Source organism: Hemicordylus capensis, chromosome 3 (genome assembly GCF_027244095.1).
Source record: "Hemicordylus capensis ecotype Gifberg chromosome 3, rHemCap1.1.pri, whole genome shotgun sequence".
In the NCBI taxonomy this organism is placed as follows: Eukaryota; Metazoa; Chordata; class Lepidosauria; order Squamata; family Cordylidae; genus Hemicordylus; species Hemicordylus capensis.
The window spans coordinates 76,058,221-76,077,634 of NC_069659.1; the positions used below are offsets into that span (position 1 = coordinate 76,058,221).

Here is a 19,414-nt window from a genome sequence, read left to right on the forward strand (position 1 = left end):
CCCCAAGGTTGTAATAATATGCCTTTTAGAAATCTTAAAAATCTCAGTTTCTTTCCTGTGTAGTTGTGGTAAAACATGACAATTGAAACCATAATGGAAGCATGCCCTAAAGCTCAAAGAGAAGCAAAAGCAGGAAAAGAAGTTCTAGTTCTTGCAGTTTCCAAGTCAATGTGTGTTGACCATTCTTGAACTTGATATGATGATTCACGCTTTTGAAGATTTGTGGTAACTCCAGCTTGTTGAAAGACTCAAGCTGGTGAACATTCTGTAGATTTTAAATTGAAAGCCAAGAGTTCTTAAAGAACTTTCAGAAAACTGTCAGTATGAAATGTGCTATTAAAATATGCAGGATATTTGTATTTAATAAAAATGATCAGCTAGCAAAGCCACAAACATTTCTTATGAATTACAAGGCAGAATTATTATATTCAGGCTGACTGCTTTTAATAAAACATTTGTCAGAGTTTAAGGCATAACCCCTGTGGTTAGCTTCCTACAGTCAATTGTTCTGGTTGACTTTTAAATTAAAACTAATCCAGATGCAAGTCTAAATTCCACACCAATATGTCCATAGTTTAAAATATCAGTATCAGAAATGAGCATAGCTTTTGTCTTAACAATGCTGCCTGCTATTCTATGCTGTTCAGATATCATAAGCATTGTAATACTCAACTAACTTATAGTATTTACTGATATTTATCTTTTTTCACAAAAATGAAGCCAGGAAAATATGCTAACAAACCTGAAGGGTTTCATATGGTGAAATGGACTTCTCCAATTTGTCCCAAGACTTTCAATCCTTTTTTTAAAAAAAATGTAAGCCTATTTGACATATTTAAAATAGACATTCATTTCCCCACTATCTAGATTTTAGCAAGTAAAAATGACAAATATGGTGACTATTTGCATTTGATTGATTTTGAAATCAACCCAACATTAAAATGAGACCCCCATATACTGCTGTTTTGGAATATTTAGATGTCTCTGAAGCATGCCAGGGAAAAGAAGAAGCACAAAGTACTATCAGAAGATTTATTTTGGTGAAGGAGATGGACATATTTAAGCCATGTAAATTGGATCATAAGACCATTAAATGGTTATGCATGAAGCTTGTGGAGGAAGGTGAAAGGAGAAACTTACAACAGCATATAGATTTAAAATGCTGATAACTTTATTTTAAGTAAGCATAACCAACAACAAAGCTTTGCATAGGACCAGGACTAGTGTGGAATGTGCTGTAATGATCCATTGACAGGCTAGAACAACTTGATACAAAAGTATCCTGCCACCTCTGCCTACAGTCTGAAGAAACATAAAAACTAAGGCTGGGTGAAATGACTGTCTGATAGAAGTAGTTATCAAATAGTCCATCCAATACTTGTACCAGCCTGGATTGAAATGTTCAGTTCATCATTATTGGAATGATGCATTGTCCCATAGGATATACCTGTAATGGACAACAGCAAATTATGGCAAAACACAAATATTTCTGTAGAAGTATAATGCAAGTCAAAATGAGATGAAATTTTCAGGCATGGTAGAACTTTCTTAGAATTGTTGGTGGACCCTTGTTAGGGCTTGGTTCCACCTTTATTTCTTGCAGAAGTGCCAGAGTTTCAGCAGAGCAGGCAACCTTCCCTCCCTACCACACTTTTGCTTTGAATATACTTGCTCCTTTGCTTTACTTGGATGCATGGAGGCATTTGAAGCCCTCCCTGGGAGGACTTTGTCTCCTAAAATACAGGTGCCTGAGAAGAAGGCAGCCCCCTCCATTCACAATTCTGCTTTGTTTAGATAAGATAGTTTATCCAAGACTTCCTTAAATAAGACTTTTGCTCGGATAAGACAGAGGAGATTGATCTGAACTAACACAGCAGCTGGCAGTTGGGCAGGCAAAATTTTGCTTGTGGGGTGCTTGTGGAGGTAGGCAGGGCACTGAGAGTATGGTTTTGGAAGAACAACAATTTTGCACAGACAACATTTAGCAGCACCCAAACACCAGCACTTCACCATCATGCTTGCATGGTTAAGGGCTTGCCTTTTCTAATGCACACTATTGCAGACTGTCACAGTCAGACACAGGACAGACAGCACAGACGCACAAGTAAAAGATAGTCCCCCACTTCCAATTTTACTTTAAAGCGGAAGGATCCATAATGACTAGAAGAATGAGAAAACAAAAAATGGTATTAGGCATAGGTAAGGGAACAAACTGGAAGCCAATAAATAGATCTAAAATGAAACAGATCAAAGAGCTAAGACCCAACATAGGAGGCAAATTATTGATTGATTGATTTGATTTGATTTGATTTGTATACCACCCCTCCAAAATGGCTCAGGGCAGTTTACAATTAAAACACACCACTAAAACAGTAAAGAGCTAAAACAAATTAAAAAATAATATAACAATTAACAATTTAAAAACATTTTAAAACAACAATTAAACAATTACAGTGATTAAAAACCCTGAAATCGGGTTTTGAGTTTTAAAATAAACCAGAAATTAAAACCCCCACAATTTAGGAAGCTAAGAAAGCTTGGGTGAAAAGAAGGGTCTTCAAGTGTTTTTTGAAAATTGCCAGAGATTGGGAGGATCGTATCTCAGCAGGGAGAGCATTCCACAATCTTGGGGCAGCGACCAAGAAGGCCCATCTCTGTGAAGTCACCAAACGAGTTGGCAGTAACTGGAGACAGACCTCCTCAGATGACCTCAATGGGCGGTGGGGCTCATAACGAAGAAGATGCTCTCTTAGGTACCCAGAGATTTAGGTACAAATTAGTACCAAGAGAACTCAGAAAGACTAGAATCAAATCAGATAACAGACTTTCCTCCTTCCTCTGCAGCAAGTAATACCTTCCCAATCCTCCTCTAAAGAGTAACTCACAGAAGGGTGGAGTTTTCCCTCAGACATCTGATTCTATATCCCTCCCCTAAGCACTGTAATTGGAAGGGAGATGCTACCACTTGCAGCATACTTTGAGCAGCTGCAAGCCTCAGGAGGCACTGATGCATATGATGCATATGATGTCAATCATAGCCACTCCCCTTTTCCCTTCAGCATTTTCCATATAAGGCACAACATCAGATTCCAAGAGAAACAAGTCTTGCAACATCTACAGCTGAAACAAGCATGAAAAGAGCCATGTGATCATCAGATGGAGTTTGATACAGTCTGATACAATATGGACAGAGTCGTAACTATAATAGTGCAAAGGGAGGGAGTTGTCTGGGGGCCCACTGCCCCCTCCGAGGCAAGTCACATGACTGACTGACCCAGCTGCATACCTGCCCAGGCTTCCTTCAGTTGTATTCATCCTCTGAAATTGATGTGAGTGTTAAGACCTGGAGCTACCAGAACAGCATGTCTTTCTCTAGCACCATTAAATGAACTTGCATTGTCCACAATTTACAAAACCTTTTAAAAATAATTTAAGATGATGTTCTATTGTGGCACATAAGTGCTCTATATCTGTATCTGTATCTGTATCTGTATTTTATTTTATTTTTATTTTATCAAAACATTTTTATACTGCCCCAAACTTACGTCTCTGGGCGGTTTGCTACAAAATAAAACCAAAATAAAACATTCATTAAGACAAAAATGGTGGTGGGGAACACATACATTACAACAATTTAAAATTTTAAAATAATATTTTAAAGCAGCATTAAAACCAATTAAAACATTAATTAAAAGCCTGGGTGAAGAGATGTGTTTTTAAAGACTTTTTAAAAGCTGTCAGAGATGGGGAGGCTCTTATTTCAGTAGGGAGCACGTTCCAAAGCCTCGGGGCAGCAGCAGAGAAGGCCGTCCCTGAGTGGCCACCAGACGAGCCGGTGGCAGTTGCAGATGGACCTCTCCAGCAGATCTCAGTGGGAAGTGGGGTTCATGCCAAAGAAGGCATTCCCTTAGGGCCCAAACTGTTTAGGGGTTTATAGGTTATAACCAGCACCTTGTATTTTGCCCGGAAACATATTGGCAGCCAGTGTAGCTCCTTCAATACAGGAGTTATATGGTCTCTCCGAGATGACCCAGAGACCAGCCTGGCTGCCGTATTCTGGACCAGCTGTAGTTTCTGGACTACATACAAGGGCAGCCCCACATAAAGCGCATTACAGTAATCCAGTCTGGAGGTTACCAGAAGATGTACCACTGTTTTGAGGTCGTTCACCTCAAGAAACAGACGCAGCTGGCGTATCAGCCGAAGCTGATAGAAGGCACTTCTGGCCACCGCCTAAACCTGGGACACCAGGGAGAGGCTCAGATCCAGAAGGACCCCTAGACTGAGTACCTGTTCCTTCGGGGGAAGTGTGACCTCATCCAGAACTGGCAGATCAAAATCATCTCTTGAGTTCCGACCCCGAACAATGAGTACCTCCATCTTAGCTGGATTCAGTCTCAGTTTCTTATCTCTCATCCAGCCCATCACCTACTCCAGGCAGGCATTTAGGGAGGTTATGCCCTCTCCCAATGATGCTGACATGGAGAAATAGATTTGGGTGTCATTAGCATACTGGTAGCACCCTGCACCAAATCTCCTGATGATCTCTCCCAGCGGTTTCATGTAGATATTAAACAACATTGGAGACAATATGGAGATCTATATCTATATCTATATCTATGCTTTTTGTTACCGCTATTCAGCCTCATTTAAGATTTCTTTACTTCATGAGCTGAGCTTCAGTGAGGGGAGGCATTTTTAAATCTTGTCCCTGGGCCAGCTCCAACCTTGCTATGCCCCTGAATATGGAAAATATCATTTTGAATGGTAACAATATTGGCAATTTTCCATTAAAAATAATTATTATGCACAATGTAACTGATCAAATCAGACACAATTATTATTTCAAAGCAATGCAGAGCAATGCAATGCAATGCTCCCATCTGATGGGGTAGCCCAATCCCCCATCAGATGGGAGCAGTGCAATCCCCAGTGCTGCTGTGCATGGCCCTCTCTACTACAGACTGGAGTCCCATTTGATGGCTATCAGCCCTTGATGACCCATTATCTTTCAAATTCTGATGCGGGAAGAATCCTGGTCCCACATTGCTAGTCCTGTGGTTCTTTCTGTACCACAGTGACCCACCTGTAAAAGTTCTTACAATTTTAAAAAAACAGGCCAAATTATGCCCTAAATGAAAGCGAGAGTTGGTACACAGGAAACTCCAAATGAAACCCCAGGGAAGCCATACATTCCTGCTGCAGGCCACTCAATCAAGCAAAAAAAAAAAAATCTTTCCTGGCCCTCATAAAGTGCAACTAGCCAAAACCACAGTGACCAAAGGGTGGATGGGAGGGATATTCTGCCTGCTTACCCTGCCTGGATCAAGTGGGAACCAGACTTAAGAAGGCTTTATTCCCATATCTTCACACAAGCATCACAAGAAATGGGTCACATTCTCCCTCACAAGACCTTCGTATCTGGATTATCCACATACTGGTGGCCTCAAACCCAGCAGTTCTCTGATTACATGGATCCCTGTGTTTGGAAAAGAAATGATCTTTCTACTAAATCTGCCCAACTATGCTTGAAATTGGTAGTAAAGTAGGAATAGTGCACATCAAGAGGGGTCTCTGAAATGTCAGAGCAGACAAGCAGGATTCCTGCAGCCATGTCTCCAGAAACTTCCAGCACCTTCCCTTCCTCAGGACCTCCACAGAAAAGGCATGGAAAATAAAAGTTATGTCTCAAGATTATGTTTTGGGGAACAGCAATTTGAGAAGGAAAAATTGCTACTGGCTATCAGAGCAGGAAGGAGTAAGAGAAAACAGAGAGAGGCTAGAAGCAGAAGAATGTGGCAAGGGATCTGTACTGCCTGGCAGCTAGGGGATATAGAGGAATAGGGAAGAATTACCACTGGCTTTCTAGGGGCCCAAAATTTCTCTTCAGAAGTGAACATGATAAGCTCTGTGATCATCTCATGACTTAGCATATGTATGCTTCTTTCTACAGTTGTTGCTACGCTGCTGTGCTTTTCTGTTGCTTCAAAGAATGAAAGTAGGTCAAATGAGTTGGTAGGGTTATACCACTGACCTACTTTGCCACTTTCTTTTTACTGACAGGAACTGGTAGCAGAGAAATGTGCAGTAAATGACTGAGGGAAACACAGGAAATTAAAAGTAGAGCCAATTACTGACTTCAAGTTTCTCAGACAGCCACCAGAATCTATAGAAACATATTATGAGTATGTAATGCAGCTGTTTCCATTTTTATGGAGGTGTGTGTGTGTGTGTGTGTATTGTGCTGGGCTAGTTGAAAGTGGCCTAATCATGAGGGAAGCTGCCTCACATCTTCTCAAATGCAGTGTCACCCACATAGTTCTGCTTTGTTTTGGCAGCTAGCAACCACATGGCAAATCACAAAGCATTGGATGAAATGGATATATGAAACTCCAAGATAACATATTCAAAAGTATTATTGCTAGAAGAAAACATCATCTTGATTCTTGAGGCAACTGAGAAAAGAACATTCGAGAGAACTGTACCCTTGAAATTTTAGATTTCATAAATAAGTCATAAATGTGCCTACCTATAGATAGCAAATAGTTTCCCGCATGTCTAACAAAGTACTGTGATTTTGGAAAGCCTATATGTTTCCATAGGTGCACCTAGGTAATTTTGGAGCCTGGTCCTAAAGGCCTTTGGAGGCCCCCATTCCACCCTCTGCAAGTTAAACTTCATTCCCCTACACACACACACACACACACACACACACACAGTGACACTTCCAGTATTTTTAACACGTGGGTTCTTGAGGGCACACACAGCAACTGAACTCACAAGATGTAAGAATATAAAACAAGTATAGATGCAAAAATGGTTTGGCAGAAACATTTCAACACACAATTTAACATATTCCCATCCCACATATTTCTTTCCCCATACCCCCTTTGTCTCTAAAACAGAGGTCACACTCGGCTGCTCAGCACAGTGCAGACCAGTGGTGAGGTGTGGTGATCACACCACCCGGGACAGATTAAAGAGGATAAGGGGGCCCCCCAAGGGAGTGGAGGCCCGGGACTTCAGCCTGGAAGTCCAGGGGTGAGAGTGCCTTTGTCTGTTTCTTATGATTTTTTAAAGGATTATTTTGGCTTTGTTGGAACTGTTTATCCAGTTAGATAGTTTTGTACAAATTATTTTACTTGCCAGATTCCTTACCTTTAGTGGGCTGTGAACAGAATTGCTACTTATCATGCATTGTCCGTAGTATTTGATTTTTCTTTTTTCTTTTTTCTAGCATATTTTAACCTCTGCAAAATGCTTGTCTTGTTGTTTGTGGTTTCTTCAGGCAAGCACAATAAGAAAACATTATTATTATTATTATTATTATTACTAGTATTTTTAAGCCTGTTAAAATAACGGGCGCTAGTACCTCCCCCCCCTTCTTCCTTCTCCCTCTCTCTTGCCCTCCTTTCCTTCCTTTTCTCTCTCTCTCTTTTTCATTCCTTTCTTTTCTCTCCCTCCCCCTCTCTTTCCTTTCCTTCCTTTCCCCCCCCTCTTCTTGGGGCTGCTGTCTTTTAGCAGCATTAAATCATTGCATGGGAGCACTGTCAAAAAACCTCTTCATTTCCGTTTAGTGAATTCTTACTGCCCCCAGTTGAAGTTTAACAGAAAAGGAAGGACATGATGTAGTTTTGATGATAGGCAACCAATGTCTTCCAAATGAATAAATTCCATCACTGGCTGCCACAAAGTGTGCTAATTATTTCCTCTGATATATTTAAAGTCATAAAAGTCTCTCTCTAAAGCGTGCAGCTTACAGTCATAGTCTGCCCTACTGCTGTACTGAGAGTTGATATAAAACTGTTTATTTTAATGTAGTAAACACTCCTTTATTTTTTTTTAGCAAGGATGTCTTCTGTGTTTTTCAAATACAGTATGTGTTAATTCCCCCCCTCCTTTCTCTCAAATATATGTGTTTGGATTCCTCCCCCCCCACCCGGATTTTCTTTTCTATTTTTTTCTCAAGTTTTTTTTTATTCTCACCTCAATTTTGTGAAGAGCTTTATCAACTCTTATCCCTGCCACCTAGCCTAAGTGCCTGGAGCCAGGCTCGTTTATGTAGCTGGGTTAGATCGAATTAGAATGGCCAGCAGTCGTGTTTGGCTGTTTTGTGCTTTTTCCCTCACTCGCGGCTCGGCTGGGCGAGCGCAGCCAGCGATTTCCTTTCCTGGCCAGGGAGTTCTCTCTTCTCTGGCTCTAGAGTGTGCTTCGTGCTTGAGGGAGAAGAAGGATTTTCTCTTTGTGGAGGACACAGGGCTTTTCGCAGTGGGCTTTTTCTCCCGCCTTTTCCCCCGACTGAGAAGGCGCTGTGGAGAAAGAGCTTCTGAGCGGCTGCTCCTGCGTACTGTTGGTCTCGTGGTGGCCGTTGGTTATATCGTTTGCGGCGCGCATGCTGCCGCCGCCTTTCCCTGCTCCATTCTCCAGGTCTGTGGTTCCCTTCAGCTCTGCTTCCGACCATGCCATCCCTCTCTCAAGCAGCTCCACCGCGGAGGAGCCGCGGAACTTGTAGAGGTGCGGCTGCTCCTTCCAGCTGTTCGCTCTCCTCCTCCTCCTCTTCCTTCCGCTGGGTTTTCAGTGTGTGCTTTTTAACCGCCTGGTCCCTGCTGCTGGGTCCCTTCTCCGTTCTGTGTCCGCCGCTTTTTACGTATTTGTGGCTGTTTTCCGTTGCTCCCTCCCGCTGCCCTCCCGGTCCCCTCGCAGCCGTCTCTGCCTCCAAGCGGCTGTCGCAGCCATCTTTATCTACCGCCCGCGGGTGGTCTGGTCCCGCCGCTGTCTTTGCCTCCAAGCGGCTGCCGGAGCCGCATCTGTCCTCCCCGTGGCCGGGCAGAGTCAGAAACATGTCCGCCTGCTGCCTGTCTCCGTTTCTGCCTCGGCTGTCCTGCGCATGCGCTCCGCGCATGTGCAGAACGGCCGAGGGAGGCACGGACGGACACCAAGCGTTTTATTAGAGAGGATTGTTATAGATATCGTCGCAGAATATAGGCTGTTCCCAGTAAAGCTGCTTTTTGTAATTGGCTGATGGTGATTTCTGTGGCCCCCGTGGTGTTGAGGTGCTCTTCAAGGTCTTTTGGAACTGCACCCAGGGCGCCAATTACCACTGGGATTATTTGGGTCTTTTTCTGCCACAGCCTTTCAGTTTCAATTTGTAGATCTTTGCATTTGGTGATTTTTTCTATTTCTTTTTCTTCTATTCTGCTATCCCCTGGCATTGCTATGTCGATTATTTTGACTTGTTTTTCTTTCTTCTCAACTACAGTTATATCTGGTGTATTGTGTGGCAGATGTTTGTCTGTTTGTAGTCTTAAGTCCCAAAATATTTTTATATCTTCATTTTCTAAAACTTTTTCAATTTTATAGTCCCACCAATGTTTGGCTACAGGTAGCTTGTATTTTTTGCAGATGTTCCAGTGTATCATCCCTGATACTTTGTCATGCCTTTGTTTGTAGTCAGTCTGTGCGATCTTTTTACAGCAGCTGATTAGGTGGTCCACGGTTTCATCTGCTTCTTGACAAAGGCGGCACTTGCTGTTTTTTGTGGATTTTTCGACTTTTGCTCTTATTGCATTTGTTCTTAGTGCCTGTTCTTGTGCAGCCAGTATTAAACCCTCTGTTTCTTTCTTCAGGTTGCCTTTCTTAAGCCATTGCCAGGTCTTGGTGATGTCTGATTTTCCACTTATATTGTGCAAATATTGACCATGCAGGGGCTTATTTCTCCATTTTTCTGCTCGGTTCTTGACTTGTTCTTTCTTGTAGGCCTGCTTTGTTTCATTGGTGTTGAATAGTTTCTCGTTCTTGACCATTTGAAGTGCATCTTCTTCACTGTCCTTGATATATTCTTCAAGGCCTCTTTTCTCCTCCTCTTCTGTTTGATGGACTTGCAGCATTCCTCTTCCACCTGAGCTGTGAGGGAGGTAGAGCCTATCTACATCACTGCGGGGGTGCACAGCATGATTGATGGTCATGATTTTCCTGGTCTTACGATCTAGCGTCTCTAGCTCTGCCTGGGTCCAGTCTATTATTCCTGCAGTGTATCTGATAACAGGTATAGCCCAAGTGTTTATGGCTTGTATGGTGTTCCCGCCATTGAGTTTGGACTTGAGGATTTTTCTGACTCTCCTGATGTATTCACTTCCAATTTTTCTTTTAACTTCAGTGTGTGCAGTGTTATCAGCCTGGAGAATGCCCAAGTATTTGTAAGGTTCTTTCTCTTCCAGGTTCTTGATCTTGCTTCCATTGGGCAGTTCTATTCCTTCTGTTTTTGTTACTTTTCCTCTTTTCATTATTAATGCAGCACACTTGCCTAGTCCAAACTCCATTGCTATATCGCTACTGAATATACGGACAGTGTTTAGCAGTGATTCGATTTCTGACTGAGACTTTCCATACAACTTCAGATCGTCCATGTACAGCAGATGGTTGATTTGACTTGATGTTTTAGATGTTTGGTATCCGAGGCCTGTTTTGTTTAGTATTTGTGAAAGTGGGGTCATGGCGATTACAAACAACAGAGGGGATAGTGAGTCCCCTTGGAAAATGCCCCTTCTAACGCTAACCTGTCCAAGTGCTTCGCCATTGATTGTTAACTGTGTACTCCACATGCTCATTGCTTTTTTTTATAAATATCTGAATGTTTTTGCTGACACCAGTTGTTTCTAAACATTTTAGTATCCATGTGTGAGGCAATGAATCGAAGGCTTTCTTGTACTCAATCCATGCAACACTTAGATTGCTTTTTCTTCTCTTGCAGTTTTCTAAAATCATTTTGTCAATCAGCAGCTGGTCTTTTGTGCCTCTGGTGTTCGGGCAATTTCCTTTCTGTTCAACTGGAAGCTGTTTGTTAGTTAATAAGTGTTGCATCACTTCATCTGCTATTATTCCAGTTAATAATTTGAACATGGTTGGCAGGCAGGTTATCGGTCTATAATTACTTGGAACTGCACCTTTTGCTGGGTCTTTCATGATGAGATGAGTTTTCCCAGTTGTTAGCCATTGTTCAATATCACCGCCTTTCATAATGTGATTGAACTGTTTTGATAGTTGTTTATGAAGGCTTGTTAGGTGTTTAAGCCAAAAGCCATGCAGTTCATCGTCGCCTGGCGCAGTCCAATTTTTAATTTTCTTTGCTCTTTCACTTATTAATTCTGGTGTTATTATTAGATCTTGCATTTGTTGGTTGCATTTTTTGACCTCTTTCATCCACCCTGCTTTTTTATTATAATCTATTGGATTGTCCCATAATTCCCGCCAGAATCGCACTGTTTCTTCTTTATTTGGTGTTTCTAGGTTTCTTGCAGTTTCTCCTTCTATGCTTTGGTAGAAACATCTCTGATTTGACTGGAATTGGAGATTCTGCCTGTGTTGTGTAATTCTGGCTTCATATCTGCTAATCTTCTTTGACACTGCTGTTATTTGCTGCTTTATTATTTCCAGGACTTCTCTAATTTTCCTTGAATCTAGGTGGTATTTTTTGATCAGATAATGTTTGGTGTTTTCATTCTTCAGCTTCTTGTCTTTCATATATTTCAATTTACTAGCATCTGATCTAAGCCTGGAGATTTTATTTTCTAATCTAATCTTCCATGTAGGTGATGTACTGCTTTCTTTTTTGACAGGTCCACTGATCTTATATCCGAGCTCTTGTGTTGTTATTGTTGCTGCACTGTACATTAGTTGCTTTGTTTCTTGCAAATTATTGGTTGTTATTTCTGCAAGTGCAGCATTGACATCTTTTAATGCCTGAGCAAGTTGTTTTTTGGCAACTGTTTTTAGAGCGGGAAGTCGAACCCTGGTGGTTGTTTGGTTCATGTGCTCAGTTATTTTTTGCTTTAGTTCTTGTTGCTTTTCTGTTAAACAGCATTTGGGTTTTTGAGGTGAAGGCAAAGGGGAGGCCTCGCTTTGATTTTGAAACAGTTCAGCAACAGTGGCATCCTCGATTTCCAACACCTCCTCCACCTGCGCCTGAGCAACTGCTTCAGTTGGTGGTAATTCTTCTTCCATATCTTGAGCCTGTGTTGCTCTTTCCAGTTCTTCCAGCTCAACTCCTGTGAATACTTTATTTCTTATTATGAATCTTCTCTGGTCTGCTAGCCTTTGTTCTGTTATTTCTGTGTCTGGATGCTTCTCTTTCCAAATTTGGTACATTCTTTTTAAATAACCTCTTCTAGTTGGACTAGACTTGTAATAGCAGATCATTATTTCCTTGTTGGCATTTTTCGTATATTTTTTTCGGTTAAGTGACGTTTCTTCCAGTAACTTTGCTGTCTCCAGCCCTGGTTGCTCAACTGAAGATCCTGAGTCCTGTTGCCCACTTGCCACCAGATGTCCAGGGACTATAGCATCTGGCGCGGTCCTTGTTGACCCGGGCGACGACCGATCCGGTATAGATTTATTAAAGTTATGTCTCACCATATTGTTGATGGGAGAGGCACTCTTTGTCTGGCTCCTCTGGTGAGACCTGTCCAGTATGGTTGGACCTCTGGCATAGCTCTCACCTTCATCAGAGTACACAAGCCCCACAACCATGCCAAGGTAGTGCCTCACTGGGGCACTACCCATTAATAATAATAATAATTATTATTATTATTATTATTATTATTATTATTATTATTTTATTTACTCTTTTATACCACCCCACACTCATGTCTCTGGGTGGTTCACAATGATAAAACAGATAAAATCACACACATAAAAACAATTAAAAACTAACAATTAAAAAATCAATCATAGAATTAAAAACCTATACATTATTAAGAAGCTGAAAAAGCCTGAGTAAAAAGATGGGTTTTAAAATATTTTTTTCAAATTGTCAGAAAAATTGAAAATATGAAGTTTCAACAAGGGTATTTAGTAAAGCTGTGTATTAACCTTCATTATGGATCATGAAAATTTACTCATTTCCATCATCGTGAGGTATTTTTGTTAGGGTTGTATTGTATCAGACCAATAATCATTGTATCAGACCAATAATCAGAAATGATGTGATGCAGGCCATATGAGCAATTAATATTAGTCTGATCAAAAGATACAATTTGATACAATACAATATTGTATATTATCCAACTCTAAGGTGTTGGGTGAATCAAGAAGCAGGCTTCTTTAGAAATTGGCAGTAGCAGGACTTTAAAATATACATTTTTTCAATGGAATCATCCCTTATTATGCCAGGAAAGGAAGCAACAGCACAGCATTACTAGTAAGAAAGAGGCTGCAGCATGTAATTTTAGGCAATGGCCACCACCACCCATAATACACTGTCATGACATTGCTTCCATTCCTGGGGCATTGCGGGACAATTTCAGAGGGGTGAAAGGCAGCATTTTAAAGTGTTACTTCTGTGGCTGATGGGAAGACAGCTGATTTCTAATTAGATGACAAAAGGAAGACTTCTTAAATTCAGGTAAGCCTCCCCACCACATCCCAATGTCCATTGGCTTGATTTAATGTACAGTGCAAATTAACTAGTATCAGACTGGAACAGATATTTATAATTTACTTGTTTCACAGCCCTAATTTTTTTTTTTTTTTGCTTTAATCTATATTATGTATCCCACCTACATGCACAATCAGAAATAAGGGACAATAGTATTAATTGGGAACAAACTGTTATTAAAAATTAACATTACTGTTTGAATGCATATTTATGATGTCTTGAACTCAAGATATCATGCAACAATATTTTGGAGACAATGAAACTATGTTCACACAACCAACAATAATTTACCAAGTCTTACGAAGTAACAGTTTCCCAATTTCTTTGACTTCCTTCTTTTTTTCTTTTTGCAAACAACATTCTTGTGATGTCCTCAACACAGGTAAATCTTTGGCATTCTTCATACCTTTTCCTAGGTTTCCAGTCAAGTAGGGCAAAGAGCATAACTCCTACTTTGGCTGGAAACATGTGCAGCTGCAGTGGGGTTGTATAAATTTGTAGTCCATGGAGAGCATTGCTGATCTGATGGACTGGTTTATACAATGGACATCCATCATTCTTCTTCTTAGTTGTCCATCAATCAGATGTTCTCTAATCTCAGTGAAGTATTGGTGCTGTCTAATTTGAAGAGACCTTATTTACAAGTTAGATTGTGGCACAACCAAATAATAATACTGGTACTGCCAGCAAGACCCAGCAGATTGAAAAATAGTGTCACTGGCCACCTATTGTTTGGAAGTGGTCATTTGGATTAAATGGTCTTGGTTATCCAACCCACCTTTGTTGCAATCCAGAAGGATGTTGGTCACCTGTGCTCGCCACCCACTAACAGGTCATGGTGCATGGGTGTTATCAATTTGTCACCAAAGAAATCAGAACAGTTGTGAATGAACTTTGAAATTACCCTGAGCTATATCTGCAAACTTTTGAGCTGCATTTGCAAATACTATCAAACTTGTCTAGGCAGCCCTATAAACAAAAATTGAATAAGGGTAACCAGTTACCCCAATCATTAAAATTGACTTGGGTAATGTATTGCAGCAGGAAAAATTGTAATTGTAATTTTATTTACAGTCATTTGACCAAACAGAGAGTAAAAACTAGTTTTATACACACACACACACACACACACACACACACACACACACACACACACACAAGTTTAGAATTAGGATGATGTCCCATCTTAAAAGCAATATAACTAAACTTAGCTACAGAAATAGAGACTGAAGCATCTTTATCTGAGAGCAGATGTTTTACAAGATTATCATCAGATTGATCTACCAGTTTACATATTAAAGGAGCAATATTACATTCCCTAGGATATAAATGGAATTTACAGTGGAGAAGAATGTGTGCAACAGTTTCTGTATCTCCTGACCCACAACTACAGTGTGGCACACCCTGAAACCTCCCAGCTAAAAGTGCAGATGGAAAGGAGTTAACCCTTACTCTCGTAAATATCCATCGGAACTTAGAGAAAGTGATTGTCGACAGATATTTTGCGGGGGAAAGGTCCATCATAGTTCTTATTACTCTATAAAACTCTGGAAGTACAGCCCAGTTTTCTTGGATCTCAGTATCAACAAGGCATTGTCTCACTACTCTTTTCGCATTTGCTAGACCCAGTTCCAGCAATTGAGCTGGATCTAAACCTAGAAAGGTGAGTTTATTATTTACTGTAGCACACCATAGTGACTGGGGACTAGCTGAGAGAAACTCAGGAATTAAACCAACTGCTCGCAGATGTATTTTCAACCAAAAATAGATCATTAGAAGCCAGGCCTGAGATTCATTTTTTATAAAGCCAGCCTCTGTCCTTAAAATCACATTCGCTGTACATTTCGGAGTGCCAAATAAGTTCCTCAAGAACCCTGATTGGCTTCTTTCCAGAATATCAAATCTTGAGTATGGACCTAATTGAATACCATACAATAATTGCGGAATGACCTTTGCAGTATAGAGCTTTAAAGCAGCTGGAATGAAACCTGCACCCTGAGTTCTAAAAAATCTTATGATTGCTGTTGTGCTATGTTTCGCCAACTGTGTGACCATACTTATATGTGCTGATTTCCCAGCATTTTGTTGAAAAATTAACCCCAAATATTTTATTTGATTTACCTGTTCTAGTCGATGTCCATCTAGCATCCATACAAATTTTTTACTTTATTGGTGAAGCACATAATTTTAGATTTGTCATAATTAATTTGTAGATGCTCCTCTCTGCAGTATAGTGCTAAGGCATCTAATGCTCTTTTAAGCCCAACCCTGGTTTGAGATAAAATTACTGCATCATCGGCATACATCAGGATTGGGATTTTCTTGTTCACTAGTTTTGGTGGATGAGTGTCAGATGTCTGCAAACGCCTTATCAAATCATTAATATAAAGGTTAAATAAGTAAGGGGTTAATACACACCATTGTCACACCCCTTTCCTAATGGGTACTGAGTTTGTAAGATTGCCAGCATGGTCTAAATGCACTCTTAAAAGGGAATTTTCATGCAGTTTGATGAGCAAAAGTAGAAGCCTTTGGTCCATAGAAGTAGCCGCCAATTTAGACCAAAGACGACTTCTAGAAACTGTATCAAAAGCCATCTTAAGGTCTATAAAAGCGGCAAACAAAGGTCGCTTATTCCTTTTAACCTGTTTGTCCACAAGATGTAGTAATATTAAACAGTGGTCTAATCCAGATCTATTAGCTCTAAATCCACAGACCAAACCATGTAGGGTAAGTACATGATACTTGGGAGTTTTGTGAAATGGGGTGCTAGTGACAATCTAAATGGACAATAGTGCAGAATTAAAAATCTTGCAGTTGTTTCACAAAATGTTAACCTGGGATACAAAATTTCCCCACAATAGCCATTGAGGGTTGGCGTTATCACCAAAATATTATAAAGTAGATACATCTCATTGTGGTGATGCTACAATCTCCAGTGTTCATGTAACTTGCATGTTTAGTACACATCTATGTCTCAATCTGTTACAACAAAAATTTGGGAATAACATAAAGCCTACAAATATAGGGTGACTCTTCAGCTTTGTGCTTTTAGCAGTATTGTCTCCAGCTTATTCTCCAATTTGCTGTGTAAGATGCCAGCTGTCCCTTTAGCTTTACAAAGGCCACACTTTGGGAAACATCTCAACATCTTATCTATGCTGGCCTTGGGCCAAAATAAACAAATACATACATACATACATACATACATACATAATACATAATACATACATCTTATCTTGATTGCTCTGATTCAATGAGTATATTGCTTCTGAGAAACTTGTTGATAAGACAATTCAGGACATTCAAGCACTTATGGTGAGACACAAGTCTATTCACATGACAGGAAGGCAGTGGGGATGGGTGGGTGGGGGGGACCCTGTGCAGAACATAGTTCTCCCCCAGATGATCATACACATGCTGTTGGGAGCATGAATGCTGGTGGCCACTGTGCGAAACAGGCTGCTGGACTAGATGAGCCTTGGGCCTGATCCAGCAGGACTGTTCTTATGTTCTTATGAATTGCATGCCAACATGATCCATGCTGCTTGAAGCAGTGAGGATCTACAGTCCGGAACAATGTGTCCTGTATTCTAGATGCCCCACAATGCACTGCGTGATGAGCATCCTGCATTGGGGGAATTCCTCAGGTCAGGTGCTCTAGGAAGCTGACTGTGTGCCCAAGAACACACACCAGGGTTAAGAGCACACTCACAGCCTTAACCCTGGCTAAATGCTGAGATTAAAGTAGGGTAAGACTGGGTGGAATCACGGGGAACAGGAACAATCCCGGTACTGCCCACGAGCAGCCTAGCCTAGGTTGGGCTGCCCTAGCCTGGACTAGGCTGCTCACGTGAGTAGCCTTTAAAAGTATGTAGTGTTATACATGCACTGAGAGTTGATCCTTATTACTATGCAGAGTAGTGTCATGAGGATGAAGAAGCCTTAGGCAGAATTACAGGACTGTGGATTTCTACAGAATATTCTGTTGGTCTGCCCCATTCCACTATGTATTTAAGTGGTGCTATGCACTAAACTCTATATAGGATCCACATTTATTTATTCATTCATTCATAATTTGTTCAAAGTTGCTTGAATTATCATGGTTTCTTTGAAGACCACATTACCTGCATACTCAATATTTTTTCCTCACATGTGCTAAGCATGAATGACAATGACACTTACTGAGCATGCAGGAGCTGTAAGAGAGAGAGTCTGTCTCCTCCGGGTCAGAATCCAGGTCAGTCTTGACAACTGATAAGGTCAGACTGGTACCCATGAAGAAATGACAGGACAGTCCCAAAAGAAAAAGTGACAAGCAACTTGTCACCTGAAACTTTCACTTCTTCAGTGCCCATCCTGGATAATTAATCTTCTCTCTCAAAAGCGCAAGAACCATCCCCTCCAGCAAACTGAGATGCCAACTCTGTCACCATATTCACTTGAGTGACATTTTTAGACCACCAAATAAAATCCTTCATTCAATGTAAACACAGAGCACTGCAATCTCATTTTGTTCATTTCCTTACATTCCACCAGACTCTTTGGCACCTGCAAATGCTTGATGAGCTACCTGGCTCAGTGGCAAAAGTTTCATTAGCCATTACTATAAAGACTTGATTGGAAGACTTCAGCTGATGATAAAAGTTCAAAGTCACTCATTGAAAGGCAGTAAATGTACAACCTTTAGAGGGTGCTTTTGATGAGTTTCTCAATCTTTGCCAAATAGCCACTAAAGCTTTTATGATGGGGGGGGGAACACCTATCATTATTGACATTAATGGGAAAGAACAGAAAAAATATGTTGTTAACCAAAGAAAAGGGGAGTGGTGTCATGTGTAGGTTTTAATATTTAATGAATCTATATGGATGCAATCTATTATGTGACAATTTAATTATATGCCAAAAATCTTTGATAAATAATATTGTAGTGGGACAGCTAATTAATTATTTAACAAAGAAATCAATACTTTCATAAATCATAGTTCTCTATGCAGACAGGCACTTTCACACACTTTTTTATTTTTCTTTGGAAGTGTCTAGAAAGCCTTGTTCAAGATTGCAGAGGCAATTTATTTTCTGGTCAGGACAAGTCTGAATTGAAGTTTAATCATGCCCTTGACAGGCATAAATTATGTTTACTTTTTTTGTCAGAGCAGCAGTGGTTCTGACTAGCTTGTTCCTCATGTTGTATACTGAAAAATCTGACTATGGAAACACTCAAGTGATTTTATTTGGAAGTATTTTAAAGAGTTAGGCAAACTGAGCTATCTTCAGTCACACAATTCTTCTAACTGACCAGAACAGTACAATTTTAATACAAATTATTACAACCACTTTCTATGCCTTGCTAACTTAGCTTGAAAGCTATTCAGAACAGCAAGCTAAGACTGCACTCCCAATAATTTTAAACAAGCAGCTGGGAAGAAAGGATGGGCAGAGGAAATCGGGTTCCCAGCTTCAGGATCCCAAAGTGCCTTCTTGGTTTTGTTTGGCTCAGTACACCTGCTTCAGAAGCAGGCATCCGAAAGAGGGAAGCATTGTACAGAGATCATAGCCAGGGAGAAGAAAATATCCCTGAGAAATAGGGTTGAACTATCTGAGCAGGTTTGGATGATGGCCACATAGTCATCTGGGGATGCAACATCTGAATTGCCCCTCATTGTACATTTGATGAGTAATGTAGCATATCAACCCATCTTTAATAGGGCAAATCAGCCACAAGATTAGGGGTGGTTCCATCTTCAATTGACCAGAGGGGAGCATGCACAGGATGGAAGCGGAGATATATACAGCCTCACACCATATTGCACAATGTCATGGCATACTGTCCCTCTCTTTATTCACAGCAGCACCTCAAAGAGTATGGCCAAAGCTGCTGTTCCCTGAAAAGGCAATTGGGTAGCCTGCCTTATTCTAGACAGTTATGAGGTCAGGTGGGATGGGATTCCACATGTTTGTTTGCTAAGGGAAGAACAAACT

General features: G+C 40.7%; 1 protein-coding gene and 1 long non-coding RNA gene across 3 annotated transcripts in view; both read right to left on the bottom strand.

Moving 5' to 3' along the window:
* The window catches only part of LOC128352232 (uncharacterized), a 91,655-nt gene that overhangs the window by 40,112 nt on the left and 32,129 nt on the right, over positions 1 to 19,414 (bottom strand). The window lies entirely within an intron of this gene.
* Positions 1,022 to 12,627, bottom strand: LOC128352231 (uncharacterized). Of its 2 annotated transcripts, XM_053312628.1 has the most exons (3): positions 7,987 to 12,627; positions 7,159 to 7,282; positions 1,022 to 1,447 (listed from the first exon to the last, which is right to left on the bottom strand). In XM_053312628.1, exon 1 carries the CDS (start codon positions 12,556 to 12,558, stop codon positions 10,552 to 10,554), a length of 2,007 nt encoding a protein of 668 aa, XP_053168603.1. In that variant the 5' UTR covers positions 12,559 to 12,627; the 3' UTR covers positions 1,022 to 1,447; positions 7,159 to 7,282; positions 7,987 to 10,551. The 2 variants fall into 2 exon arrangements, with proteins under 2 accessions (XP_053168603.1, XP_053168602.1); XM_053312627.1 differs by lacking the exon at positions 1,022 to 1,447 and having other exon boundaries at positions 6,104 to 7,282.

Excerpts from the sequence above, each read along its gene's own strand:
- LOC128352231 (XM_053312628.1), bottom strand. The coding sequence starts at position 12,558 with ATGGGTAGTGCCCCAGTGAGGCACTACCTTGGCATGGTTGTGGGGCTT.